General features: G+C 54.2%; 2 protein-coding genes across 7 annotated transcripts in view; one reads left to right on the forward strand and one right to left on the reverse strand.

The window, feature by feature from the left end:
- Positions 1 to 9780, forward strand: part of ZNF710 (zinc finger protein 710) — an 84480-nt gene extending 74700 nt beyond the window's left edge. For 5 of the 6 annotated variants that reach the window (XM_035303829.3, XM_054257246.2, XM_035303830.3 and 2 more), the window contains exons 3-5: positions 318 to 509; positions 1509 to 1683; positions 7286 to 9780. In XM_035303829.3, the coding sequence (XP_035159720.1) occupies positions 318 to 509; positions 1509 to 1683; positions 7286 to 7455 (537 nt within the window). In that variant the 3' untranslated portion in view covers positions 7456 to 9780. The remainder of the gene's footprint in view (positions 1 to 317; positions 510 to 1508; positions 1684 to 7285) is intronic. The other variant, XM_054257247.2, reaches the window with a different exon arrangement.
- Positions 9781 to 11466: 1686 nt separating this feature from the next.
- Positions 11467 to 26925, reverse strand: IDH2 (isocitrate dehydrogenase (NADP(+)) 2). The gene is made up of 11 exons (XM_035303833.2): positions 26751 to 26925; positions 18227 to 18318; positions 17062 to 17227; positions 15485 to 15645; positions 15256 to 15399; positions 14319 to 14455; positions 13990 to 14141; positions 12677 to 12789; positions 12402 to 12499; positions 12217 to 12309; positions 11467 to 11828 (listed from the first exon to the last, which is right to left on the reverse strand). The coding sequence occupies exons 1-11, from the start codon at positions 26863 to 26865 to the stop codon at positions 11741 to 11743; spliced, it is 1359 nt and encodes a 452-aa protein (XP_035159724.1). The 5' UTR covers positions 26866 to 26925; the 3' UTR covers positions 11467 to 11740.
- Positions 26926 to 27542: the final 617 nt, after the last annotated feature.

A 27542-nucleotide genomic window follows, 5' to 3' on the forward strand; every position in this document is an offset into this window, starting at 1 on the left:
TGAGTGCACTCGTCCAGACCTTATGCACACACCCACCTTGGGGACAGGAGACAGCAGGGATAGACATCGTTATAGTAAGGCACAGCCTATTTCTGTTGGTTGCTGAAAGGCTTCCTGGAGTCAATGGCTCTGCCCCAACATTCTTTGGTGGTTTTTAGGCAAGCGTTACCTATTTTGGAATACCCTCAAATGCAGACATTTCCCAGAATCTGTGCCTTTGTGATGCTATGGCTGTGCACCTCCCTGCCTCCCCGCCAAGGGTCCCTGCCAGTGGCTGTGCCCACAGCGTGGCCCTGACCATTACCCCCACCCCACAGGGTGTGAAGGAGTTCAAGTGCGAGGTGTGTGGCCGGGAGTTCACCCTGCAGGCGAACATGAAGCGGCACATGCTGATCCACACCAGCGTCCGGCCGTACCAGTGCCACATCTGCTTCAAGACCTTTGTGCAGAAGCAGACCCTCAAGACCCACATGATTGTACACTCGCCCGTGAAGCCATTCAAATGCAAGGTACCGGGCCGTCAGGCCCCAGGGTGGGACGTCCCCAGAGGTGGCTTAGAATCAGCAGCACTGCAGCAGCTGTGACCCACCGAGCACCGGCCTTGCCAGGGCAGGCCAGAGGAGCCGCAGCTGGGTGAAACTTGGCCTGGGCTTTGGGGGCTGGGAGGGCAGGTGGGGATTCAGATCATGAAAGTGCTAAAGTTGGGTTTTTCTGAGAGCTGGGGATAGAGTGGAGGTCGTAGTGCAGCCACAGAGAAGGGACCCCAGCCTGGGGCCTTAGTGCAGCTAAGATTTCTTAGTGCAGCCCTAAGGCCTTAGTGCAGCCCTGGGTTTCTGAAGCTCAGAGAAAGGGGGGCAGATCCACAGGGGCAGCAACCAACAATGGATGGCTTATGTCTTGGAAAAGCATAAAGAGAGTGCTGTCCGTAAACAACAGGATTCTGGGCTGAGCGTGGTGGCACACGCCTGTAATCCCAGCATTTTGGGAGGCTGAGATGGGTGAACCATTTGAGGTAAGAGGTTTGAGACCAGCCTGGCCAACATGGTGAAACCCCATCTCTACAAAAAATACAAAAATTAGCCAGGCATGGTGGTCTGCGCTTGTAATCCCAGCTACTCTGGAGGCTGAGGCAGGAGAATCATGTGAACGAACCTGGGAGGCAGAGGTTGCAGTGAGCTGAGATCTCACCACTGCATTCCAGCCCAGGCAACAGTGCGAGACTCTGTCTCAAAAAAAAAAAAAAAAGAATTAGCTGGGCATGGGGGCAAATGCCTGTAGTCTCAGCTCCTTGGGAGGCTGAGGCTTAAACCCAGGAGGCAGAGGTTGCAGTGAGCCAAAATCATGCCTCTGCACTCCAGCCTGGGTGACAGAGTGAGAGTGTCTCAGAAAAGAAAAAAACAAAAAGAAGAGTAATAGGAGTCTGGTCCGGCCCTAGAGGTGGGAGTGGGTGAGGCTCCAGGGAAAGCGGGCTGCCCCCAGGCTCAGGATACCGGGTGGATGTGTTGCAGGTGTGCGGGAAGTCCTTCAACCGCATGTACAACCTGCTGGGCCACATGCACCTGCACGCAGGCAGCAAGCCCTTCAAGTGCCCCTACTGCTCCAGCAAGTTTAACCTCAAGGGCAACCTGAGCCGGCATATGAAGGTCAAGCACGGCGTCATGGACATTGGCCTGGACAGCCAAGGTGGGTGGGCCACGCGCCGTGGACAGAGCAGGAATGATACCAAGATGGTGCACTCGGGAGCCTCTTGCCTGGTTAGAGGAGTGGGGGGGCTGGCCAAGGCTGAGACCTCAGTGGGGTGGGCTTAGGTCTGGAGGGGTGGGACCCTGGAGGGCCACGATGATGGTAACAATGGGATATGTCTTCAAAGGACTAAAATGAGCTCACGTAAACAATATAATAAAAGTCATAACTGACATTTATTAAGTGCTACCTGTGTGCCAGGCCTTTATTAACTCATGTGATCCTCAAGATGAGGTTGGCTCTGTTATTATCCTCATTTTACAGATGCAGAAACGGAAGAACAGAGAAGTTAGGTAGCTAATGCAAGATGACAACTCAGCAGGAGGTGATAGACTCTTTATTTCCATACCATGAGATCATATTTCAAATCAGTGAATGGGAAAGAAAGTTAAAAGGGGGAAAAATCGCAGCTGGAAAGATAAGGGAGAACCAGGTGAGGTCCCAACTCCAAGTTCACCATGGAAGGCCCTAGGGACATGCAGAGGGGAGATCTGAGCTTCCTAGCAACCAAGGCAAAAGGTGTCAATCAGTCACATCTGAGCTTCCCAGTAACCAAGGCAAAAAGTATACATCAGTCAGTCACACTCTTCACAAGTGCCTGGCACAGACTAGAACCTACATACTCCTGAAAGGGCCAGATGGGTCTGACATTAAGATCTGGGAGAGATTTTGAGAGAGGATCCTATGCCTCAGCAGTTCGTAGAAGTTTTGGAGACTGTCAGAAAACATCCCAAATGTTAGCGGTAGCCTTTCCCTCCAGCAGTGGTCAGTAGTAAAAGCATTTCTGTTGGGTGACAGTAAAGCTGTTAGCCTCTCTGGCCTCATGGTCGGCGGTGGGGCAGGGGCATGCTGTGGAGAGTCTACAGGAAAGAGGGAGCCAGCAGTACCACAGGGAGGCTCCTTCTACAGTTTGGAGCCATTTCTGGTGCTCTGACTGGGCATGATGGCTCACGCCTGTAGTCTTGGCACTTTGGGAGGCCAAGGCAGGAGGATCACTTAAGGCCAAGACTTTGAGACCAAACCAGGTAACATGGTGAGACCCGGTCTCTACAAAAATATTTTAAAATTAGCTGGGTATGATGGCATGTACCCTACAGTCTCAGCTACTTGGGAGTCTAAGGCAGGAAGATCACTTGAGCCCAGGAGTTAGTTCAAGGCTGCAGTGAACTGTGATTGGACCACAGCACTCCAGCCTGGGTGACAAAGCAAGACCCTATCACCAAAAAAAAAGGAGAGAGATTCTGGTGTGCCTGAGTCACACCAGCTGGGAACGTGCCTTGGCGGTAACCAGGTGAGCTGACTTGCCACGTGGATTATTTACTGGAACGCAGTCAGGCACTGGGGACAGCTGCAGCCTGGACTCTGGTTTTCGAGCAGCTGACAGTGAATGGACTGGGTTTTCTGGCAGAAATGGGTAACTCAGTAGCTTTGTTTGGTTTTTCAGTTTTCTAATAAGGTTGCTTCCAGTAGGTGAGACTGAAAACCCACCAGCTGCTCTCAGTAGCTCCTTGCTACTCAGTGTGGTAGGAGGATGAGCAATGTTGGCCCCACCTGGGATCCTGCTGGCCTCTCAGCTCCACCCACACCCGCTGAGTCAGACTCTGCACTTCAAAAAGATCTCAGGGCCATTTGTTGCACAGTGAAGTTTGAGACACACTGGACCAGACTTGTGCCTCACCAAGTGCTGGCCCCAGCACCGGAGCTTCTGATTGATTCAGTCGGTCTGGGGTGGGGTCTGAGAAGCTGCCTTTCCAACAAGTTCCCAGGTCTTAGCCAAGGGGCCGCTGATTCAGGGACCGCACGTGGAGAAGCTTTGATCCAGATTCCAGAGGGCTGGCTGGCACATCAGCTGCATGATGGGAGTCACCTGAGGGATCTTTTCTCTTCTTTTCTTTTCTTTTTTTAAGATGGAGTTTCGCTCTTGTTACCCAGGCTGGAGTGCAATGGCATGATCTCGGCTCACCGCAACCTCCACCTCCTGGGTTCAGACAATTCTCCTGCCTCAGCCTCCTGAGTAGCTGGGATTACAGGCACGCGCCACCATGCCCAGCTAATTTTTTGTATTTTTAGTAGAGATGGGGTTTCACCATGTTGACCAGGATGGTCTCGATCTCTTGACCTTGTGATCCACCCGCCTCGGCCTCCCAAAGTGCTGGGATTACAGGCTTGAGCCACCGTTCCCGGTGGGATGTTTTCAATGCTGAGTCTGGACCTGAGGTTGAAGTGGAAGTGACCTGCAGTGTGGCAGGGGGACCCCATGTGCAGCTATTCTAGTGGAGCTGCCCTGTTGCTGACCAAACCCCCCAGAAGGAAGCAGAGCAGACCATGCCCCTTTGGAAATAACTAGGACCAAGAGACTGTCAGGGTTACAGCTCTTTTAGAATGTACTAGGCCAGGCATACTGGCTCACGCCCACCTGTAATCCCAACACTTTGGAAGGCCACAGTGGGCCGAGGTTGGGAGTGTGAGACGAGCCTGGTCAATATGGTGAAACCCCATCTCTACTAAAAATACAAAAATTATCCAGGCATAGTGGCTGTACACCTGTAATCTCAGCTACTCAGGAGGCTGAGGCAGAAGAATCACTAGAACCCGGGATGCGGAGCCTGCAGTGAGCCGAGATCATGCCACTGCACTCAGCCTGGGTGACAAGAGCAAGACTTCACCTCAAAAAAAATTATTTAGCAGGTTTTCCCGTTTTTACCAGAAACTCCCCCAAGATTTTTTAAAAAGACTGTCCCCAGGCCGGGCGCGGTGGCTCAAGCCTGTAATCCCAGCACTTTGGGAGGCCGAGGCGGGTGGATCACGAGGTCAACAGATCGAGACCATCCTGGTCAACATGGTGAAACCCCGTCTCTACTAAAATTACAAAAAAAAATTAGCTGGGCACGGTGGTGCGTGCCTGTAATCCCAGCTACTCAGGAGGCTGAGACAGGAGAATTGCCTGAACCCAGGAGGCGGAGATTGCGGTGAGCCGAGATCGCGCCATTGCACTCCAGCCTGGGTAACAAGAGCGAAACTCCGTCTCAAAAAAAAAAAAAAAAAAGACTGTCCCCATATACGCTGTTCCTGGGGCCGTTAAGCTCTTTCTAGATGAGCTCAGTGCTAGCGATGCTTAGACTTGCTCTTCCTGACTGTATCAGATGACAGAGTGAAGCCACTGGGCCTGGAACAGCTGGGCTCCAGGTCCCCCCTCCCACCTAGAGCCTTGTTCTGGGAAGCCCAGGCTTGATGAGAAGGAAGGCAGCATACATTCTAGATGGAACGATCTAGTAACTATGGGGCTGTAATTTGGGGAGGTAGATGAATGTCCTTGTAAAAAATGTCACGGACAATTCTCTGGGGTCCACAGGACGGGACAATACACTTGATAAGTGGGGACGGTGTACTGAGATCCAGAGGTAGAAATGTACCCAACGTGCTTTATTTAGCTTGTTTTCAAAACCAGCTGCATAACATGAGGGTGTGACACTAGGATTGCAGGAAGAAACAGCCCAAATCTTTAAGACATGGGACAGGTGACCTGATTTTATAAAATCCAGAAGACTCACAGCATGTTAGATGCTACAGGCACAAGTAACAGATGCCCATTCAGACTGGCCTAAACAATAAGGAAATAGACTAGGAAATGGCTCAAGGCCAGGTGTGGTAGTGCACACCTATAATCCCAGTTACTCAGGAGGCTGAGGCAGGAGGATCGCTTTGAGTTTGAGGCTGCAGTGAGCCGTGACTGCACCACTGCACTCCAGCCTTGGCGACAGAGCAAAACCCTGTCAAAAAAGAAAGAAATGGCTCAACGTCTAGGCCCTCTTCAGAGCTGGCTGATTCAGCTTGCCAACAGTGACATCAGGGCGAGGCGTCCTCTGTCCACAGCATTAGCTGCAAATATCCTCGTGGTCACAAGATGGCTGCCAGTGGCCATCAGGGTGTGTGCTCCTTGTTCTCACAGTGGAAGAGTGAGCAGGGACGCCTGCTCCCCTTCACTCTCTGACACCAGTAAGAAGGTGCTGAGACTTACTAGCAGGCCTTTCCTCAGGCCCACCCACTAGGACTGGGTCACATGCCTGTTCCCAGACCACTCACTGGCAAAGGATGGGATTACCTAAGACCAGTGGTTTTCAGCTGACTGTGAGTTTGTCTCCAGGTGACATCTGGCCTTGTCTGGAGACATTTTTGGTTGTCACAACTGGGGTGATGCTACTGGGATCTCAGGGGTGGAGGCCAGGAATGCTGTTCCACCCCCTGCAAGATACAGGACAACCCCCCAGCCAGGCATTGCCACCTTCAGTGCCAGAGTTGAGAAAGCCTGCCTTAGACCAGTCAGAGCTGCCCCAGTTTGGGGCCATTTCCCCCAAAACACATCACATCTCGGTGGACAGGGCCAGAATGCACCTTGGGAGTCAGACACAGCCCCTGCCAGCCTCCCAGGTCCCCCAGATCTACCCTGGGCTTCCCCGGGGGAGTTATTTTTTTCTGGCTTTTGTTGTACCAGTAAGATCTTTATAATGAGATTTCAATTTGATAAAATTCCAAGGGGCCTCTTAAGAGTTTTTGCCGGGCATATCTTTATGAACCCTGAGTGTGTGTTTGTCCCTGGAGCACCGGGCCCAGGGATACCAATGGGTAGACTCAACAGAAAAGCACTGCTGTTGGGAGCTGTGCCCTGCAGCAGTTTGAGGCAGAGCAGCACAGTGGCTTATAACAACAGCATAGGCCGGGCACAGTGGCTTACGCCTGTAATCCCAGCACTTCGGTACGCCTGTAATCCCAGCACTTTGGGAGACTGAGGTGGGCGGATGATGAGGTCAGGAGTTCAAGACCATCCTGGCCAACATAGTAAAACGCCGTTTCTAATAAAAATACAAAAGTTAGCTGGGCATGGTGGCATGTGCCTGTAGTCCCAGCTCCTCTAGAGGCTGAAGCAGGAGAATTGCTTGAACCTGGGAGGTGGAGGTTGTGGTGAGCCAAGATCACACCACCATACTCTGGCCTGGGCAACAGAGCAAGACTCCGCCTCAAAAAGAAGCAACAGCATGTGCGGGGTGACCTTTGGCAAGTTGATTCACCTCTGAACCTCAGCCTTTTGAGCTGCTGAACGGGGTTGTTGTGATTGCTGCATGAGGCGAGGCCTGTGAGCGGCTGGCACGCAGCAGGTGCTAATGAGTGGGAAAGATGGTGTAGGCAGGCAGCTTTCCCATGGCCGAGAAACACTGCCGAGGAGGAGTAAGTAGGGCTTAGTGACTCTGAAGGGCCAATGGCGGAATGACCCAAAGAAGGCTTTAAGGCCAGAACCACAGGTCTCCAACTCGAGGGCCCTCGCCGATAGCACCCACTGCCCCACACTCAGCTTAGGGGCCTAGGTCTGGTGCCCCGGCTAGAAGCCACAGGACCCTGAGGGTGGGACGGCTGAGAGGCGGCTGAGGCTTCTGGAGGCTGTGACTAGGAAGCCCTCTCTTTAGCAAGGCCATCCACTTCCTGCGTAGGGGTGACTGGCTCCTCCCGTGAGGAGGCAGCCAGGTCTGACTGTACCCCTCTCTTGCAGATCCCATGATGGAGCTCACAGGCACTGACCCTTCTGAGCTGGACGGCCAGCAGGAGATGGAGGACTTCGAGGAGAACGCCTACAGCTACACGAGCGTGGATGGCGGCGCCGAGGCCAGTGTCCTCACTGAACAGGCCATGAAGGAGATGGCCTACTACAATGTTCTATAGTGCAAGCTGGGCCACCCCCAACCGGGGTCGGGGGGCTGGGGCGTGGGGGTAAGACCCACGGGCTGCGGGCTGCACTCCTGCAGCTGAGAAACAAGCTACTGCCCCACTGTTCTGAGCCCCCCTCCCCAAGTCGTTTGCACCACTAGGGACCTTTAGACCAAATGGAGACGTACTACTAGCCCCGGCTGTGAGCCAGCACAGGCCCAGGTATCCCAGCAAGGGGAGGAGAACACATGAGGCCCAGATCGGGGTCTCCCTGGCCTGCTTCCCTGAGGAGGCAGTGGGAGAAGGGGGGCCACTGGGGACAGGTCACAAGGGCACAGGCCCTCGGGGTCTCTCCAGGCCCAGCAGAGCTCCTCAGGGGTCCTGACACTGGAGGAAGAGACCACTCGAGCCATGTCTTTTTCTCGGCCAACTCCTGCCTCTACGGATGTCTGAGTTCCCTGCTCTGGTCAGTACTGCCCACCCCTACCTTGTCCAGGCCCCCTTCCCCACCCTGCAACGGGAAGCCAGGCAGGGCACTCTGCCTTCTACCTCGCACGCCTCAAGCCAGGCGTGCACTTGGCCCCGGCCCCGGCCTGCAGGACAGCTGGGGGGAGCCCAGCCCCCAGAAGACCCCTGTCCTACATCCCTGTCTGGAAGTTGGTGTCCCTAAAGTGGATTGCAACACACGTCATCCACTTCGGCCCTAGCTGGAACGCCACATCAGAGCCCCCACCAGGGACAAAGCCGGGACAAGCCCCTCGTCAGGCACACACTGTCAAAACCAGGAGCAGGGGCCAGGGCAGAGCGGGGTGAGGGCACCACAGGGGACCAAGAAGGGCTGTCCTCGAGGAGGCCCAGGACCACCTGTGGGGGAAGGACCTCAGTCATTTCTAATTCCTGGGTCCACCTTGCGACGGGGATGGCCGCAAGTCAGAGCTCCCCGGAAAGAGCAATGTTTTAAGAAGGAAAGTGAAGCTCACAAAGGGAAAACAAGGGTTTTTGAGCAAAGGGGTCTTTCGAAGGTAACTTACTCTTTTTTTTTCTTTCCAACTCCGAGTCACCTATGACCTTTTTTGATGGAGATGCATTTTCTGTTCCAAGCGTAAGCTTCCTCGTGTGCTGTGCGTGCTTCCTACCCACCCACCTGGAGCAGCCTGGCTGGCAGGACTGGGGCCCAGGTTGCCCTGGCCCTAGAGGAGCAGCTGTTGGCAGCAGCCTGAGCAGGCTGGGGTAAGGAAGGAGAAGGCAGCTCGGGGAAGCCCTCCACCCCTGCCTGGCCCCTGCAGCCACTGACTCCTCCGTCCTGTGTCCCCTCCGTGGCCGCCAGGGCTGCTGACTCTGCTCAGCCAACAGTGCGCTCCCTTGCTCGCCTGCTCTCTTCCCCTCTGTTCCCACGCCAGCTCCTGCCCCTGCAACCAGAGGTGACAGGCCCAGGGCAGTGAAATAGCACATTCAGGAACTCTAGGGCACCTGGACCCCCACCCACGTGCCTCCTGAGGACTCAGTGGGGTGGGGCAGGCAGGGGCCGTCCCCAAAGGCACAGATGAAGCCACTAGCTTCAGCCCAGAAACCCGGAGCGGGGAACAGCCTGGGGTGGGCAGAACCCATCTGCAGCGCAGCCACCCCCAAGGCTGAATCCTCAAGTGAAGTACCAAGCCAGGCCTCAGGGTGACTGTGACAAGGACTGAGGGGTGGACAGGGTGGCCCGAGTGTGGCTCCCAGACCCCGAGGCCCCACGGCCTCCCAGGTACCCACCATGATGACCCTCAGGTGGCAGTGACCCCGTCACTGTACAAGACATTTTCTCCTGCTGAGCAGAAGGCATCATCCCCTGCAACTACCTCTTCCCACAACGTCTTTCTCCCCTGGTACCAAAAAGAACCCTGTACCTCCTCCTCCTCCTTTCTCCCGCCAGTGCAGTGGCCTTGGGCTTGGAAACTGAAGGGAGAAGGTCTGGCCCCCGGGGTGGGGCACTCCTTTCCCTCCCCAACCCCGCCATCCGCACTGGCCCTCTTCGAGGTTCGATACTTGAACGCCCCCTGCCCTGTGCCTTGGACCTGGGCAAAGCTGGGAGGAGGAAACAGCACAACTCACAGTTTGAGCTGGGGGTGGTCTCCGCAAGGCTCCTGTCCGCACCCCTCCCTGACCTTCTCAAAAGAGGCGCACAGCCTCTCGGGTGACTTGGAAACTCCTGGACGAATTCCATTCTAACTTATTTTGACATGTATACAAACCAACTGTTTAGAGATTCCACTTGTGCAAAGCCCTACTGTGTTTTTATGTTCCTGTTTAAAAGAGAGGTTTACTTAGCAATAATTATAAATAAATGAATATTCTTTAGTGAGGTGACTGCAAATGCATCTTTCCCCAGCTCTTGGGGACCTGGCCCTCACCCCCAGCAGGAACTCCCAGCCCCACACAGCAGGGCTGCGCTCTCCCGGGCCCGGGGAATGCTGAGACCATCCTCTGCCCTGGAATGGCCACCCACAGGGCCAGGCACCTACAGCCAGCTGCTCTAGGCCCAAGAGAGTCGTGTGGGCCAAGGCCCTGCATTCCCACCCCTTGCAGAGAAAAGCTTCTTCCCCTCCCCACCCACCCACAGGGCTCCAGGAAAGAAGCCAGCTCCCGATGCCAGGCCAGGCTTCAGAGGCTACATTCTGCAAGGCTGCCAGCCCTGTGCTGTGACAGGCAAGAAGACGCAGGAAGCCCTGAGCTACCTCCCAGGGGCTGGGCCTGCGGGAGCCAGCAGTCTGCTTTTCTTCTCACAGCCCTGCAAGTTTCAGGGCATTACTCAGGAAGAGGAAGCAGAGGCACCAGTGTGGGTGGAGGGCAAGAGCCCTTCCAAAGCCACTGAGTCTACAGCAATAGTCGGGTTTCGGGAGCCATGGGGGTCCCCCAGTACTTAGGAAAGGGACTTTGTAAGATGGGGTTTCACTCTGTTGCTCAGGCTGGAGTGCAGTGGTGCCATCATAGCTCACTACGGCCTCAAACTCCTGGGCTCAAGTGGTCTTCCCACCTTGGCCTAGGACTGTAGACATGAGCCACTACACCTGGTCAGGACCTTATAAAGATTATACAACTCTTCTCCAGGACATTTTAACACCAACAAATAGAAGCTAATCACTATGCAGAAGACAGTTATTTGATTATATGTAGCTTTAGAGAAACTGTTTATTCTTCCTTTTTACATGGGGCTAAAGAATGTGCATAGAGCAATTTTTTTTTTTTTTGAGACAGTCTTGCTCTGTGACCCAGGCTGGAGTGCAACAGCATGATCTCGGCTCACTGCAACCTCCACCTCCCAGGTTCAAACCATTTTCCTGCCTCAGCCTCCCGAATAGCTGGGACTACAGGCGCGTGTCACCATGCCCAGCTAATTTTTGTATTTTATGTAGAGACAGGGTTGCACTATGTTGGCCAGGCTGGTCTTGAACTCCTGGCCTCAAGTGATCCACCCACCTCAGCCTCCCAAAGTGCTGGGATTACAGGCTGTGCCACAGTGCCTGGCGGAGAGCAGTTTTTCTGAAGCTTCTCGTTTTGCCACTACATGGTGAAAGTGAACCCAAGCCTGGGAACCGCTGGCCCGGATGATGTGGGGCCCTTATTCACACGCACCCAAGCCCCCGCAAACCCACGCAGCCTTGGAAAGAAGTGTGAGGCAGGTGTGGGTACCTGTCTTTAGTACCTAGAAAAAGGCTAAGAATATGGCCTAGAGATGTTTAGATTAAAACCAAGGAAGAAAAAGATCAATGACGACCTATCAGGAACTGAGTCACTCTCAGAATGGAGAACCGGACACAGAAACTGGATGGTGCTAGGAACTTCCAGGGAACCCAGAGAGTCCCAAAGCTCCGTGGGGGCCCTGTGGAATGAATGCAGGTCAGGAGGGCTGCCTGGTCCCTCCCCGCAGTGGCAGCCCTTCCTTAAGGGCTCCGGTCTGACCCAGAGGAACCCCCCAGCTCTAGCAGGGCCTCAGCCTCGGGGCCCCCGCTGCCTCCTCCCCTCAGGGACAAACACAGCAGACAGTTTTGTGAAGAGCTTTTTAGTAGCTAAATATGGCACCATGTGTTCCAAGGGCAATATAAATTACAGTATGCAAAACATACCAACTGGCTGAGGTAAGACACGCTGCTCCTGCCTCACATCACAGGAGGGGAAACACATGTGCTTTAAAAATCTCGCTTATAAAAACGTCCCCTAAAAAGGCCTCCAGAGAGGGGCTGTGAGGCTCACCCTCCGCCGCACTCAGGAGGCCCGCTGGCTCGGCCCGGCCCGTCCACTGCAGCCACGCGGCACCTCCCTACTGCCTGCCCAGGGCTCTGTCCAGGTTGCTCTTAATGGTGTCCAGGAAGTCCGTGGTGTTCAGGAAGTGTTCGTTCAGCTTCACGCTGCGGAGAGAGCACCACTCAACGTCAGGGGCAGCTCCGGGTCTTGCCAACACCGTCAGCCAGGCCCTTTCAGGGAACAGCCTGAGCTTGGGCATCGGAATAGCCATCTCCTGCCACCCAGGCTGTAGGCCAGAGGCCCCGATAGCCCACTGCCATGAGGCCACAGCGATTCTGCAGGCACCTGTAAGTTCTCTTTCCAGGTGACTGCTCTCCTGGGAGAAGCTGGGCGAGGGTGCGGGCAGGGTCGGGGATGGGAAGCAGCTCTCTAGGTCTGGTCTGCAGCGGCTGGCCTGAGCCACCTCTCAGGTCTGCGGACTTGTGCCACCCCGGTCCCCCTGGCTTCACCCCACCTGGCCCCAGCGTCTGGCCTCCACCCCGGGCCACGCACTTGCTGAGGCCGTGAATGCAGCCCGCCAGGTCCTTGGTCATGGCTCCACTCTCTACGGTCTCCACACACACCTTCTCCAATGTCTGGGCAAACCTGTGGGGGATGGGGCAGAATGAGACCCCCTCTGTGCCAGGCCAGAACCCAGAGCCTCTCCTGGCAGCTGTGGCCTCTCCCTCTGTGCTCACCTGATAAGGTCCGGGTTCCCATCCAGCTTCCCCCTATGCTCCAGGCCACGTGTCCAGGCAAAGATGCTGGCGATGGGGTTGGTGCTGGTGGGCCGGCCCTGGGGATGGGGGTTGCAGGGGGATCAAGAGCTGAGCCAGCTAGCAAGGAGGCTGCCCAGATACAGCTGCCCACCCTGGACTTGCTGGTCAGGCTTATCCTTCCAGGCCTCAGGTTAGTGGGCTTTGGGCCCCAGCCGGGAAGAGGGTCATTGTGAGGCCCCATGTCCTGCACTCACCTTCTGGTGCTCCCGATAGTGGCGGGTGACCGTCCCATGAGCGGCCTCAGCCTCGATTGTCTTCCCATCAGGGCAGACCAGGACGGACGTCATCAGGCCAAGGGAGCCAAAGCCTGGAGGGTGGAAAGCTTTTCTCAGGGCCTTGCCTCTACTGGGCCCCCAGCTGAGCCACACCACCCTCTACAACCCACTGTGGTAGCTGCCACAGCTCGTGGCTCTACTCAGCCTCCCCCAATGGCAACTAGGAGGACAGGGACTATTCCAGGCCTCTCCATCCTTCCCTGGGTCTCCAGGGCACAGCACATCAGCATCCATCTGCATCACCGCCTCCAGGCGCCCCACAGCCTGTGGCCCATGGGGCCCGAGACCCCACCCAGTCCTTCGGCCCCCACAGCCTGCCGCCTGGCTCAGAACTTGGAGATGCATTCAAGCAAACAGTAAAGCTGTTGCCGGCTATTTCCCAACCATCACTGTTGCAGCTGCTCTCTTAGGCCACTCTCAAGCTTTTTGATATATTTCCAAGTGTTCCCAAATCCACGTGTCAACTCAAGCAAACTCTGCTGTTGTTAAGGACTCCAGGGCTCCAAAGGCACCTCCATGGCACCAAAATAAGGATTGAAGAAAGAAAACAACATCTACAGGAAAATGCTTTGTCTACGAATTCTAAGGATTTTGGCAGTGAGCAAGCCCTTCTCCATTGTACCTACACCCTCACACCCATTCCTTAGACACTTGAGGTTACATTTCGTGCCTTTCCCTCATCTGCTATGGCTTTTCAGCTTTCCATCCTAGATGGCAGCTATTCTGCTGAGAGGATCCCCACTGGACTTTTCAAAGTAAAGCCAAAGGTTTACACAAAGTAACAAGACTCTGCTTTTCAACAGAACCTGTCCCAGGCTTCCCCTTCCCCCTTGCCAGGAGCTGCCCTGCCTGGTAAGCTTAGGTTTCTCTTTCACTCGCTGTGTCCCACCTGATTCCCAAGCTGCCACCTTTCCTGCTCTTGTTCCTTACACAATTGGCCCGTTTCTCACTGTTCTTTGCTAATGGTCTCACCTATACTCAGGGCTGAAACCTGGCCCTGGAATTCCTGTGCTGTCCTCTCTAAAAGCAGCCTCAGTAATACACCAGTCCAAAACTAATTCGTGAGCCTCTCTCACTCAGATGCCAGGGAGTGCCCCCTGCTGTCCACAGAGAACCCTGCAATGAGTCCTGCAGCTCCATTCCAGTTTTCTACCCAAAGGGTCTAAAAATCCCCTCCGGCTAGAGAAGAGCAGCAGCCCACCCCCACAGGGAGCAGCATGCTCCCCGCGTACCCTGGGCCAGGATGTCGGACTGCACGTCTCCATCATAGTTCTTGCAGGCCCACACAAAGCCGCCGGAAGACTTGAGGACCTGAGCCACCATGTCGTCAATGAGCCGGTGCTCATACCAGATCTTATTCTTGTCGAAGTCGGTCTTATAATGCCTGGGAGAGTAAAAAGATCTGTTATGGGGAGAGGGCAGAAGGCGCACAGGTTGGGGACCCCTCTCCGAGCCTCGAAGCTGAGCCAAACGCACTCCAATAGCGACCTCCCCAGGGTAGGATGGGGACAACATGGGGGGAAGGGAAGAAAGGCCATGGAGTGGACGGATGAGGCTTTACTTGTCAAAGATCTCCTGGAATATGTCCTTGAAGCGCCCATCGTAGGCTTTCAGAATGGTGTTCTTGGTGCTCATGTACAGCGGCCACTTCTTCTGGATGGCATACTGGAAGCAGCTGTGCGCGAAACCCGAGATGGACTGCAGGGAGAGAGAAGGCCCTGGCAGGGTGTCCTAGCCTGGCACTTGCCAGCAACCCCGCACCTCCCAGAGCCAGGCCCAGACCTCCAGGAACGGTTCCCTGCCACCCACACGACTGTTTGACACCGGCCTTCCTGTAGGGAGCACGATGTTTCTGCTGGCCCAGTCTCTGCCTCTCTACTTCCCGGGGGGCAAGAGGTCCCTCAACTTTGCTCGGGAAAGCTCCGCCCTTTCCCCAGTTCTTAGACTATGTGGCGGGGAAGGGTTCATTCCCAGGCTCCACGGGCCCAGTGCTGGGGTTGACCATGTGTCCCTGGCTTATCCAATCACAAGCCTTTCTCTCCAGGGCTCCTGGGATTGGCTCAGAGGTGGTCACGTGACTCCGCCAGTCCCTTGAGCTGGAATTGGGAGCAAAGAGGCCTCCCCTTCTGAGAGGGGAGCCAGGCGGGCGGGTCAGTCAGCCTGGAGCTGCTGGTGGCCATTCTCTTCTGAGAAGGTAGACAGGTGGGCAGGGTGAGCCTGGAGTTGCTGCTGGTCATTTCTTTTCTTTTTTTTTTTTCTGAGAGATGGGGTCTTGCTGTGTTGCCCAGGCTGGCTTCAAGCTTCTCACCTCAAGCAGTCCTCCTGCCACAGCCTCCCAAAATGCTGGGATTACAAGTGTGATCCACCATGCCCAGTCCGGGCAGCCATTTCTGCCTCTTTATGGTCTAAGAATGAGGCCATCACAGAAGAAAGCCACGAGACAGAGATGAAGAGACTAGCTGGGAGAGGAGGGTTCGGGACGCCCGAGCCAGCCTCACCTTGTCAGTGTTGTACATGCCCATGCCCACGCCGCCCGCGGGGAAGTTGTACACCTCCCACTCCTTGACACCGCTGCCATCTTTCGGGGTAAACACCATCTTGAACGTGCCGGCCCGGTCCGCCACAAAGTCTGTGGCCTTGTACTGCAGAGACAAGAGGATGGCTAGGCCAGGAGCTCTGGTCGGGGGGTGCCCAGGTCCATGGACCCCCTCTCCCACCCCGGCGTACCTGGTCGCCGTGGGCATGTCTGCCAATGGTGATGGGCTTGGTCCAGCCAGGGACGAGGCGTGGGATGTTTTTGCAGATGATGGGCTCCCGGAAGACGGTCCCCCCCAGGATGTTCCGGATAGTTCCATTGGGACTTTTCCACATCTTCTTCAGCTTGAACTCTGTGAAGACAGACAGAAAGTGGTCCCACTGCAGCCGCCACCTTTCAACCAGAACTGGAACTCCAAGCAACAGCACAGCCAGCCAAGGGTCCTAAAATTCTTGGTGGGGGAGTCTGTAGAGTCTAGAGGCAAACACGTTGGCTCTGGAGTCTGCCAGTTTTAACTCTGAGGCTTACACAAGCGCCTCGGTGGAAGCTGTAAAAGAAAATTCCCGGTAAAATACCAAGCCTAGGTGTTGCCGTGAGGACAAAATGAGCTTGTGTAAAGGACCTAGAGTGGTGCCCCGGCCCGTGCTAAGTGCTCTGTGGGCCATTATGATTCCCACGTCACACGTGGAGGGAGTGCAGTCTGGGGAAGGGCTTCTCTGATGAGGCCTGATAACACACTGGCCACTCCACACGCTCCGGGGCTAGCCCCAGCACTGCCCCAGTTTTTAACTGTAAATGGGGGTACATAACTCCCAAGGTTCGGGTGAAATGAAGAGCTCAGCACTCAGATGATCCCAGTGCTGTAGGGCTGGGCATGACCTGCAGGACAGGGGCAGCCCCGGGACTTTGCAGATGTATCTCGAGTGCTTCCTTCTAGCTCCGTCCGACTCAGGAAGTAGGAAGAGGGAGCTGAGAAAATCGCTCAACCATCCTTTCTCAAATTCTCCAAACCAGTCCCCTCTGCCCACACACTGCTGCCATTTCATGGAACCCTCAAGAGCGACCCCACAGCCAAGGACCAGCAGCCAGTCCAGGCCTCGTGGGGACACCTCTCAGTGACCCTGCATGACCATGGGGATGGGGGCAGACCTGCAAGGCCAAGCCAATGGCAGGAGGGCACTAGCGATGTCCCCAGAGGCTGCTGAGACTCTGAAGGACACAGGCCTGACACACGGCACTCCTGCACAGTCTCTTTGCAAAGGTGCCTGCAAGAAAGTCCACGCCAGAACAGACTGCTGCCCAAAGAAGCCATCATTATTGTGACCACATCAACATTACCTTCCTTCTCCTCCTCCTCAGCCCTGTCACCAGTCAGCCCTGTCACCAGTGACACCTACCACTGTCAGAGCCACAGAGTGCAGCAGAAACACCCTGACCTGGGAGATAGACATGGACTCTGTTCTCAGCTCTGCTGCACCCTAACCATGGAACTTGAGGCCAGCCCCTTACCTACACCTGCCCCAGCCTCATCAACAGTGACCTCTGAGTGACAGTGACCTCTGAGTGACAGTGACCACAGTCCACCAGGCACACACAGGGAGACTGGCCTCAGGTACAGTTAGCCTCAGGAAAGCCCCAGCTCTGGAAGCTCCCAGCCCCCCGGTCCTGAGATTACCAACATAGCCAGCTGCCCCACCCCAAGAGTGGAGAGGCTGGTGGGAGAAGCCTGTGGCCCCCCTCCGACCCACCCACCTCCACAACCTCATACCTTCCACACGGGCCTCGTCAGGGGTGATGGTGGCACACTTGACAGCCACACTGTACTTCTGGGTGGCCAAGGCAGAGTCAATGGTGACCTGGTCATCGGTCTGGTCACGGTTTGGGAGCCCGAGGTCAAAATACTTTAGCTGGATGTCAACGTGGGGCAGGATGAGCTGGGGACAGAGGGCCAGAATAAGGTGTCACCCCCACAACTCAGGACAGCAAAGGGCAGGATAAGAAGTCTGCAGGCCATGGGAGGGGATAGTCAGTCAGAACAGGGATGAATGAAGGCCAGGGCGGGGCATGCAGCAGAAAGCTGGACTCAGCCATTTCCAGCACTGCCTGGCCAGAGCCAGCAGGGGCAGGGCTCTGGAGAGAGGTCGGTAGGCCAGGACGCAGCCTTCTGCAGGGCTCTTCCCCACTGTTCCATCTGCTCCACTAACATGACACATCGACTCAGCCAAACCCCAACCCCAAGTACATCTAGATTTCTCTATACGATGGGTTTCCTCTTCTCACATGCTTTGAGATCTCACAGTTGGAAGTGTCAGTTCTCGACCTTTGTCCCATGAATGCACACACAATGCAGGGCCTTCACGTGGACTCCGTGCTCTCCTGGGCACACACAGACCACGGCGACTTTGGAGAAGCCAAGCCGCCATCCTGGGACCCCTTTGCCCTAGTGGCCGCCACAGCCATAGGCTGGGTCACTGCCCTGCACACTAGCCCTGCTTCTCTTTCACTCTTTTCCAGGACCCCTTTGCCAGGACCTGCTTCTCTTTCACTCTTTTCCAGGACCCCCACAGCTGGAGGCTGGATCACTGCCCCACATACCAGCCCTGTTCCCCTGTCACTCCTTTTCTAAAAGTGAGGTGAAATGCAGATGGAAATGATACAAGATGAACCTTGAAACTGCTCGAAGCTGACAGAACATGCGGCGTTTGGCACCAGCACAACACGGACTGCTCAGGACAGGCCCCCACCCGATGACTTCCGAACCATTCGCAGACATGTGAAAGAAGGGCAGACAGAGAGGGAGGAACAGGGCTGCTGCTGCCAACCAGGACAACGAGGAATCCGGGGATCTGCAGGAGGGCCCAGAAGCCCTTGCGGGACAGAACACTGCCTGCCAGCCTACCTGGAGAGCCACCCACTTCGGGAGGGGGCACTACCTTCTCCTTGATGAACTGCCAGATGATACGGGTCATCTCATCACCATCCATCTCCACCACGGGCTTTGCCACCTTGATCCTCTTGTCAGCATCTAGAAGCAAGGACACAGCATATCACACCCCTGTGGAGGCTGGAGGGGGGCCCTCTCCTCCCGGACCCATCCTTCACCAGGAGACAGTGGCAGAAAGCCAGGGCTCCAGCTGCCCAGTACCCACTCCCCCATCTGCAAAGCAGCTCCCCGACTGCTTAGAGCAGGGGTCCCCAACTCCCAGGCCATGGACCAGTACCATGGGCTCTGGAGAGAGGTCAGCAGACCAGGCCACAGCCTCTAATGCGGGTCCACGGACTGTTAGGAACTGGATGCACAGGAGGAGGTGAGCAGCAGGCCAGCGAGCACTACCACCTGAGCTCATGCCTGTGAACTATGCGTGCGAGGGATCAAGGCTGCACCCTCCTTAAGAGAAGCTAATCCCTGATGATCTGTCACTGTGTCCCAGCACCTCCAGACAAGACTGTCTAATTGCAGGAAAACAAACTCAGGGCTCCCCATGATTGAACATTATGGTGAGTTATATAATTCTTTCATTATGTATTACAATGTAATAATGGAAATATGGGCTGGGCACGGTGGCTTACGCCTGTAATCACAGCACTTTGGGAGGCCAAGGTGGGTGGATCATTCAAGGTAAGGAGTTCAAGACAAGCCTGGCCAACATGGTGAAATCCTGTCTCTACTAAAAATACAAAAGTTAGGCCAGGTGCGGTGGCTCATCCCAGCACTTTGGGAGGCTGAGGAGAGTAGATCACTTGAGGTCAGCAGTTCGAAACCAGCCTGACTCCATCTCTACTAAAAATATAAAAAAATTAGCCAGGTGCAGTGGCGTGTGCCTGTAATCCCAGGTACTGGAGAAGCCGAGGCAGGAGAATTGCTTGAACCTGGGAGGCAGAGGTTGCCATGAGCCGAGATCGCACCATTACACTCCAGCCTAGGCAACAAGAGCCAAACTTTGTCTTAAAAAAAAGCAGGCCTAGAAACCTTCTAGGCACATTTTAAACAAAAGTGACTAAAGCCTAACAGACCTCAAACAACTCACCTTCCAAAGGCAGGCAAACAGGTTTTCTTTTTAAAAAATCTAAAAATAATCTTAGAGATCATTTAGGAGGAAGAGTGAGACCCAGAGAGTGTGGTTTGCATGACAGGCAAGATAGAACCCAGGTCCCTGACCCAAATGCAGCCTCTGGAAGTCCCAGGAGTCAGATGTAGAGAAGCAGAGCACAAACACAGCCTTGAAGGATTTCATTTTCTAGAGAACAAAAGGTGGCTGGCTGCGGGCTCTAGCGCCCTTCCCAAGATGCAAGGGGGATTTGGACTCAATCTACAAGATTCCTGCACTTTACTCTGAAGCTTGAATGGGGAGAGCTGCAGAACCTGCAGAATGTCTGCTGAGCTGTTGCAAGCTAGTTTAGTTTTGGGGCGCAGCTCCTATGAGTTAATTTGAGGATGGCTAATCAAATCTGTTAAAAAAAAAAAAAGAACGAAAGAAAAATGAACCTGTCATAATCAGGACCCCTAAGGAGAGACTCACTAGGGTCCAGTTCTAGAGGTTTCAGCCTCAGCCTGGGTTCCACAGCTGGGCTTCAGCCAGGCATGGGTAGGAGAGTTCAAGGTCAAGATTAAAGACCTGGTGTGCATGCAGGTGTCAAACCCTCAGAGACTACAGGACCTGCTTATGTACTCAGCAACAAGTGCTAACTAAGCACTTACCCAGTACCCCACTGAGATACTGAAATGCCTAACACACAACAGTGCCTGAGGCCGGGAGTGTGGAAGGGGAACTTATAGGTAACAGAGGGAGGGCGAGCAGCGCTGTCAGCAGTCAGGAGTGCCCGGCCTCCCTGGAAGCAAACATCCCAGGGGATCTGAGAACGTGACGTGGGCCAGGCCCAGCAGAGACTTGTTCTGTTTGTTCCGGGTAGAGGTGTTTAAAAAATCTTAATTGGTGATCGAGTTTTAAAACTCGGTAAATCTCAACCACAATAAAACAACTCAATTTTAAAATGGACAGAAGACTGGCCAGGCGCCATGGCTCATGCCTGTAATCCCAACACTTTGGGAGGCTGAGGTGGGCAGATCACTTGAGGTCAGGTGTTCCAGATCAAGCCTGACCAACAATGGTGAAACCCTGTCTCTACTAAAAATACAAAAAATAAAATAAAATTAGCCGGGCATGATGACACACACCTGTAGTCCCAGCTACTTAAAAGGCTGAGGCAGGAGAATTGCTTGAACCTGGAGGCAGAAGTTGCAGTGAGCAGATACCGCACCACTGCGCTCCAGCCTGGGCAACAGGAATACTGCGCCTCTAAATAAATAGGACAAAAGACTTAAATAGACATTTCAAGTCCAAAGATGATATACAAATGTCCAAAAAACACATGAAAAGTTGCTCAACATCACTAATCATTAGGGAGATGCAAATCAAAACCATAATGAGATATTGCCCCACTATCCCCTCACACCCCTAAAATAACTACTGTCAGGCCAATAATAATAATTAATAATAATAATAGCAAGTGCTGGCAAGGATGTGGAGAAATTAGAACTCTTGTGCCCTGCTGGTGGGAATGTGAAATGGTGCAGCTGCTGTGGAAGACAGTATGGGGGCTCCTCAACTAAAGAAAAATAATTACTATATGATCCAGCAATTCTGCTTCTGATATATATCCAAAAAAATTGAAAGCGGGGTCTGAAAGAGATATATGTGGCCAGGCGTAGTGGCTCACACCTGTAATCCCAGCACTTTGGGAGGCCAAAGCCGGCAGATCATCTGAGATCGGGAGTTTGAGACCAGCCTGACCAACAAGGAGAAACCCTGTCTCTACTAAAACAAAATCAGATGGGTGTGGTGGCAAGCACCTGTAATCCCAGCTACTCAGGAGGCTGAGGGAGGAGAATTGCTTAAACCTGGGAGGTGGAGGTTATGGTGAGCTGAGGTTGTGCCATTGCTCTCCAGCCTGGATGACAAGAGTGAGACTCCATCTCAAAAAAAAAGAGAGAGATATGTATGCCCACATTCATAGCGGCAATGTTCACAATAGCAAAAGGTAGAAGCAACCCATGTGTCCATCACAGATGAATGGATTAAGAAAATGGGATACAGTCCCCCTTTATCCAAGGTTTTGTTTCCATGACGTCAGTTACCTGTGGTGTCAGTTACCCAGTAACCATGGTCCGAAAATAGATAAGCACAATACAATAAGATATCTTAAGAGAGATAAGAGAGACCACATTCATGTAACTTTTACTACAGTATATTGTTATAATTGTTCTATTGCTAATTATTATTGCCAATCTCCCACTGTTCCTAATTTCTAAATTAAACTTTATCATCAATCTGTGTGTATAGGAAAAAACGTAGTATCTAAAGGCTTTGCCGTTTCAGGCATCCACTGCAGGTCTTGAAATATATCCTCCTCGGGGGCCTATCTACATCCAGTGGAATATGATTCAGCCTTGAAAAGGAAGGAAATTTTGATACCTGCTACAAAGTGGATGAACCTGGGGGGCATCTTACTAAGCAAAATAAACCAGTCACAAAAGACAAATACCATATATTCGACTTACATGAAGTACCTAAAATAGTCAAATTCATAGAAACGAAAAGTAGAATGGTGGTTGCCAGGGACTGGGGGCAGGAAGTGGGGAGGTTGTTTAATGAGTAAAGAGTTTCAGTTTTCCTTTAAGGTGACAAAGTTCTGATGCTGGATGGTGGTAATGGCTGTACAATAGTGTGGGTAGCAATACTGTACCCTCACATATGAATAAGATGGTAAGTTTTATACATCTTTTACCAAAATAATAAAAATTTAAACCAGTCCAAAAAAAATCAGGAGTTTATATAAAAAAATCTAGATATGTGGCCAGGTGCAGTGACTCACGCCTTTAATCCTAACACTTTGGGAAGCCAAGGTTGGCAAATCAGGAGGTCAGGAGTTCGAGACCAGCCTGGCCAACATGGTGAAACTCTATCTCTACTAAAAATACAAAAAATTACCTGGGCGTAGTGTCGCGTGCCTGTAATCCCAGCTACTTGGAAGGCTGAGGCAGGAGAATTGCTTGAACCTGGGAGGCAGAGTTGCAGTGAACTGAGATCATGCCACTGCACTCCAGCCCAGGCAACAGAGCAATACTCATCTCAAAAAACAAGACAAAACGGCTGGGTGCAGTGGCTCATGCCTGGAATCCTAGCACTTTGGGAGGCCGAGGTGGGTGGATCACCTGAGGTCAGGAGTTCAAGACCAGCCTGGCCATCATGGTGAAACCCCATCTTAAAAAAAAAAAAGAAAAAAACAAGACAAAACAAAAATCTAGATATGCAGCACGCACTCACTCGTGGCAAGGATGAGCTGGGCTGAGGGTGGCCACTCCCTTCATTCCATGACAGCCAAGTGCCCTCCAGTGTGCTCAAGGGCACTGGAGTTTGAGACCCCTGTATGGTAGAGACACCCTGTCTGCTGTTCACCCTGTATGGTGAAGACACAGCCATGGTCTGCCTTTCTCTGGGAGACAAGTGGCGACAAGCTACCTGAAATACAAGGAGCAGCAGCTAGGCCTCCCTGAAAACCATGGAAGTGACAGCCACCATGAATCTTCAGCTGATGCCTTGCACGAACACTGTCTTCTTGGCGAGAGTGCAGGATGGAATTACACCAGTCACCAGAGGCCCATTAGGCCGACTCTCCTCTCTGTTTGGGGCTCCTGGCACCCAATACCAAGTAAGGATTTCAAAACCCATCCCTGGCTCCTTGCTGCTCCCAACTGGAGGCTAGAGGTCCATCCGCAGGCAGCCAGCCCCAGGCATAACTGCTTCCCCCACAATCCTGCCCAACTCACTCTCAGCAGAGAGGCTGCTTACCAGCATGTCCCCAGCAAAGGATCAGAGTGAGGAAAGGTTCCAATTCCCGGGGGCTCAAGAAGGCAGGACAGTAATTTTGTATAATTTATTTTATTTATTTATTTGAGACAGTCTCACTCTGTCACCCACACCAGAGTGCAGTGGCATGATATCAGCTCATTGAAATCTCTGCCTCCTGGGTTCAAGCCAGTCTCATACCTCAGCTTCCTGAGTAGTTGGGATTACTGGTATGCGCCACCACATCCAGCTAATTTTTGTATTTTTAGTAGAGACAGGGTTTCACCATGTTGGTCAGGCTGGTCTTGAACTCCCGGCCCCAGGTGATCCACCCACCTTGGCCTCCCAAAGTGCTGGGATTATAGGCGTGAGCCACTGTGCCCAGCCTCCTTCCCTTCTCTTCCACATCCAAACCCCCAAAATGAGAAGCCACCCTCAGACTAGCCCATCCTCACCATGGGTAAGTGGCTGCTGTGTATCTAGATTTTTATGTAAAATCTCCTGAATTGGAACCTTTCCCTACTATTGGCTTTCCTTCAAAATATATCCAAACACTTCCTCACCACCCCCAGTGCCACCATCCAGGTCCAAGCCATCATCCTCTCTTGCCAGATCCCAGAAGCTAGAATGCTCCTGATAAGATGGAAATCAGATCATGACACTCCTCTCAAAACCCTGCAAAGTTCTCAGAAATGGCCTGTGAGCCCTCCACAGACCCGTGCCAAACCTCATTCTGTCACTCAGCCTGGTGCCTACTGAGTCAGCCTTTACACCATCCTCTCTGTTTCTCCATCATGGCCTTGGCACCTGCTTCCTCCCCTCCTCAGCAATTCCTTCAGTGAGGACTTTGCTGGCTGCCCTATCCAAACTTCTGTCAACACAACGTTCTTGCCTATTTCTCCTTAGCGCTACTCTTTTCAGGGGTAGGGAGGAGGCAGGGTCTTGCTTTGTCACCCAGGCTAGAATGCAGTGGCATAATCATAGCTCACTGCAGCCTTGACTTCCTGGGCTCAAGTGATCCTCCCATGTAGCTAAGGCTACAGACACATGCCATCGTGCCTGGCTAATTTTATTTTTTATTTTTTAGAGAAGGGGGTCTTACTATATTACCTAGGCTGGTCTGGAGCTCCCAGCCTCAAACAATCCTTCCACCTCGGCCTTCCCAAAGTGCTGGGATTACAGGTGTGAGCCGTGGCTCCTGGCCTTCCTTAATTCTTGTGCCCATGTCAATGTCTATCTTGTTACTGTCTGAGTTCCATAAGGGTTTTGAAAAGGTCTTTGCTAGTTTTATTCCCAGCTCTATCCCCGACACCCAGCATGGTGTCTGGCATAGAATAGGAGCATACTACTTGTGTCAAAGACATACGGGTCAAGTGGAAGTCAGCTCCAAGTGGTCAGGGCTGCCCTGCCCTCACCTCCTGTTTCACTGAATATGCTTCCTCCCCTCTCACCCATCTAGGATGCATTGCCATACAGGGCCAGTGAGTTCCCACCAGCAGCCTGCACCAGATGTACATGGGCAGCATCTCTGCCCAGCAATGGGCCCCATGCCCCGGAGAAGCTCACAAACTAAAGTGTACTAATATGTACAGTCTGCTGGTATTTCCAACATGAGTACCGAGTATAAACCCCAGGGAAGGCCACAGACCACGGCTTCCAGTAATCCAAGAGAAGTTTCCAGCACCTCATGCATAACCTGAATGGAACCAGCCCAAGAGCCCTCAACTTCACACAGAAGATCTGGGAGCAGGCCCCAGGCATTCCAGAGAAGTTTTCTTCAGGATCTACTGGGCCTAAACACACGAGCCAAATCAGCTCTGGCAGGGCAGTGAGGGCCTTATCTGACAAGGCTGAGAGATCTGCACACTTAAGGGGCGAGAATTAAGAAGTTTCTGGGTTAGGAGTAGAGTAAAGGAAAGCAAGATAAGTAATTATCCCACAAGCATCAGAACCGGCCCTCGCTACCCCAAGCTCTAAAGCTCTAACTCACCAGAACCATCCCCAGCAGTTGCTAGAAACCTATGGAGTTGCAAAATAAGAAAATGATGCGTGTGGGACTTACCAGGCAGCAAAGACACAGGGCTATGTTAGCCCCAAAATATTCTTTCCTTGTCATCAAGGGGAATGCCAAGTATTCTGCCTCCAGCTGCGTTGCCAGGTAACAAGCTGGCAGAGCCGCAACTGTATGTCCAACTCAAACACCAAGCATTTTCCCCATTAATAACCAACCCACATGGGGATTCTAGAAGGACCCGCAGCTGACTGCTTTTTCTGTGAGTATTCAAATTCAGGCCCCTTAAAAGGGGCTTTGTGTTCCTATTTGTGTGCTTTTGGGGGTTTTTGTTTGTTTTCTTTTTTTTTTACTGTCAAGGCAGAAAACAAGGGAGAACTAAAGAATGTAGCTAATTTCCACCATATTTTTGCTGAAGGTGGTGTGCCATATGGGAATCTTTGGGACCTGGGGCACTTGGAACCTAGGGGTTGTAAGCGGATCCCTCAGAGACAGATTCCCAGAGGTACAAAAGCAGACATGCCCCTTTCTCCTTGGCGGGGGAGGTAAGACTAGACCCAAGCCTCCCCAACACCCGGCTGCTCCCACAATCCGGTTAACCATTACCTTCTTTGGTCTGGCCAGGCCGGGGGGGGGGGGGGGCACCCGGGGCCACCCCCTCTTCCTGGCTCACCACGAGGGGCTCCCGGCCAGATTTCCAAACCCCAAATAGGGGTCTCCATGGCAACAGGCATCAGACAGGGCCAAGGGACCTACATTATTCCCTGCCTTTTGTAGCCGGGTTGGGCTGCCAGGATGAGGGGCAGCCCACAAGCCAGGCAGAGCAGCTCACGTGGGTAACGGAGGTTCGGGCTAAGGCTTGCTTAAGAAGACCTGACTCCTGTCTGCTCTCCTAAGCAGGGAGCTAAGGGGCCCCAGCGTCGTGGGAACGATTCTGTAGAGTGGCATTTTGCGCGGGCTGCCAGGTCTCTGCGAGAGGGAGCCAGGCAGGGGGGCACGGGCCAGCCAAGGCGGGTCAAGGAGAGGCCCCGGGATGGAGCCCCAAGTGCGGCGTTGAAGGCGAAAGGGTGGGGGTGGGATGGGGGCGGCAACCAAAAGGGGGAAATAAGAAAGGACGCTCCTCCAGCTGTCGCGTAAAAGGTTCCAAAAATAGCCCATGTGGGCCTGGTGCCAGCGCGCGCCTGCTAAAAGGAAGGGGAAGCGCCAGCCTTGCGCCTCCCAGCCTTTGTCTGTGCAGGGGCCGCGCCGCGACCCTCCCCATCGCCTGGGAGCTCCAGCCCCCACGGTGCTCTTTCCAGAAGGGCAGGGCTGGCCCGGGACACTCTCAGGACGCCCTCCCTCCCGGAATACCTGGAGCACCAGGCAGCCCCAACCCCTCCCCCCCACGCACAGAACCGGCTGCCTCCCGGGACACCAGTTGCCACTGTCCCTCAGGTCCCCAGTCGGCGCCGGGCACGGCCGGGAAGCGTCAGGCGGGGGATCGCGGGGGGAGCGCGGGGCGAGGCGACCCCCGGCTCTGTGTGCGCCCGACCCCGCCGCCCCGGACCCGCCTGGAAGCCGCCACGTCGCAGCCGGGGGACCCGGACCCTCGGCACTCACAGTGGCGCCGCGGCTGCTCCCGCGAGGTGGGGGGTGTCAGGGCCGCGGGCGCCCAGGCCGGCCCCGAGCCCGAGGCTCTGCAGAGTGCGCGCGCGACCCGCAGGTAGCCGGCCATTCCCGCAGAGCAGGCAGGTCCCACGCGCAGCTCCTCCGGCTCTGATCGCGGGCGAACGCTGGGCCTGGCGGGCGCGGGTCGCGGACACCACGGGGAGGGGCTGCCGGGGCCGCCGCCCCATTGGGCCTCGCCGGGGAGGAGGAGGGGCCAGGCCCGGCCAGAGCTTCCGCGGCGAGGCTGCAAGCCTAGCTCCGCGGGAACCACAGGCGAAAGAGCCACCCCGAACTGCAATCGGGGTCGGGGTTGGGGAAGGAGCGGAGCCGCGGGCGAAGCTGACCCTATCCACGATGCCCCGAGGAAACCTGGATGTCGGTGGCTGATGCTTTAGCTTCAACGCAAAGGCCAGTCTGAGCGAACCCTGGCTTCCCTCCCCTGCCAGGCTGACCCCCAGGGGGCATTAGCCCAGCGCGGGTGCTGCCTTCTCGAACCATCCGCTGTCAGGTCCAGCTGGTGTAGACAGAGTTGAAATCCCACTCTGGGCCGGGCGCGGTGGCTCGCGCCTGTAATCCCAGCACTTTGGGAGACGGAAGCGGGCGGATCACTTGAGGTAAGGAGTTTGAGACCAGACTGGCCAACGTAGCAAAACCCCACCTCTACTAAAACTACAAAAATTAGCCGGGTGTGGTGGTGCACGCCGGTAATCCCAGCTACTCGGGAGGCTGAGGCAGGAGAATCGC

This window comes from Callithrix jacchus, chromosome 6, assembly GCF_049354715.1.
Source record: "Callithrix jacchus isolate 240 chromosome 6, calJac240_pri, whole genome shotgun sequence".
Classification (NCBI taxonomy): Eukaryota; Metazoa; Chordata; class Mammalia; order Primates; family Cebidae; genus Callithrix; species Callithrix jacchus.

Coding starts and splice junctions, on each gene's coding strand:
- IDH2 (XM_035303833.2), bottom strand. CDS start 26,865: ATGGCCGGCTACCTGCGGGTCGCGCGCGCACTCTGCAGAGCCTCGGGC. Junction 14,456..15,255: donor GCATGTACAACACTGACAAG/GTGAGGCTGGCT, acceptor CTCTCCCTGCAG/TCCATCTCGGGTTTCGCGCA. Junction 14,142..14,318: donor TTCCAGGAGATCTTTGACAA/GTAAAGCCTCAT, acceptor TTACTCTCCCAG/GCATTATAAGACCGACTTCG.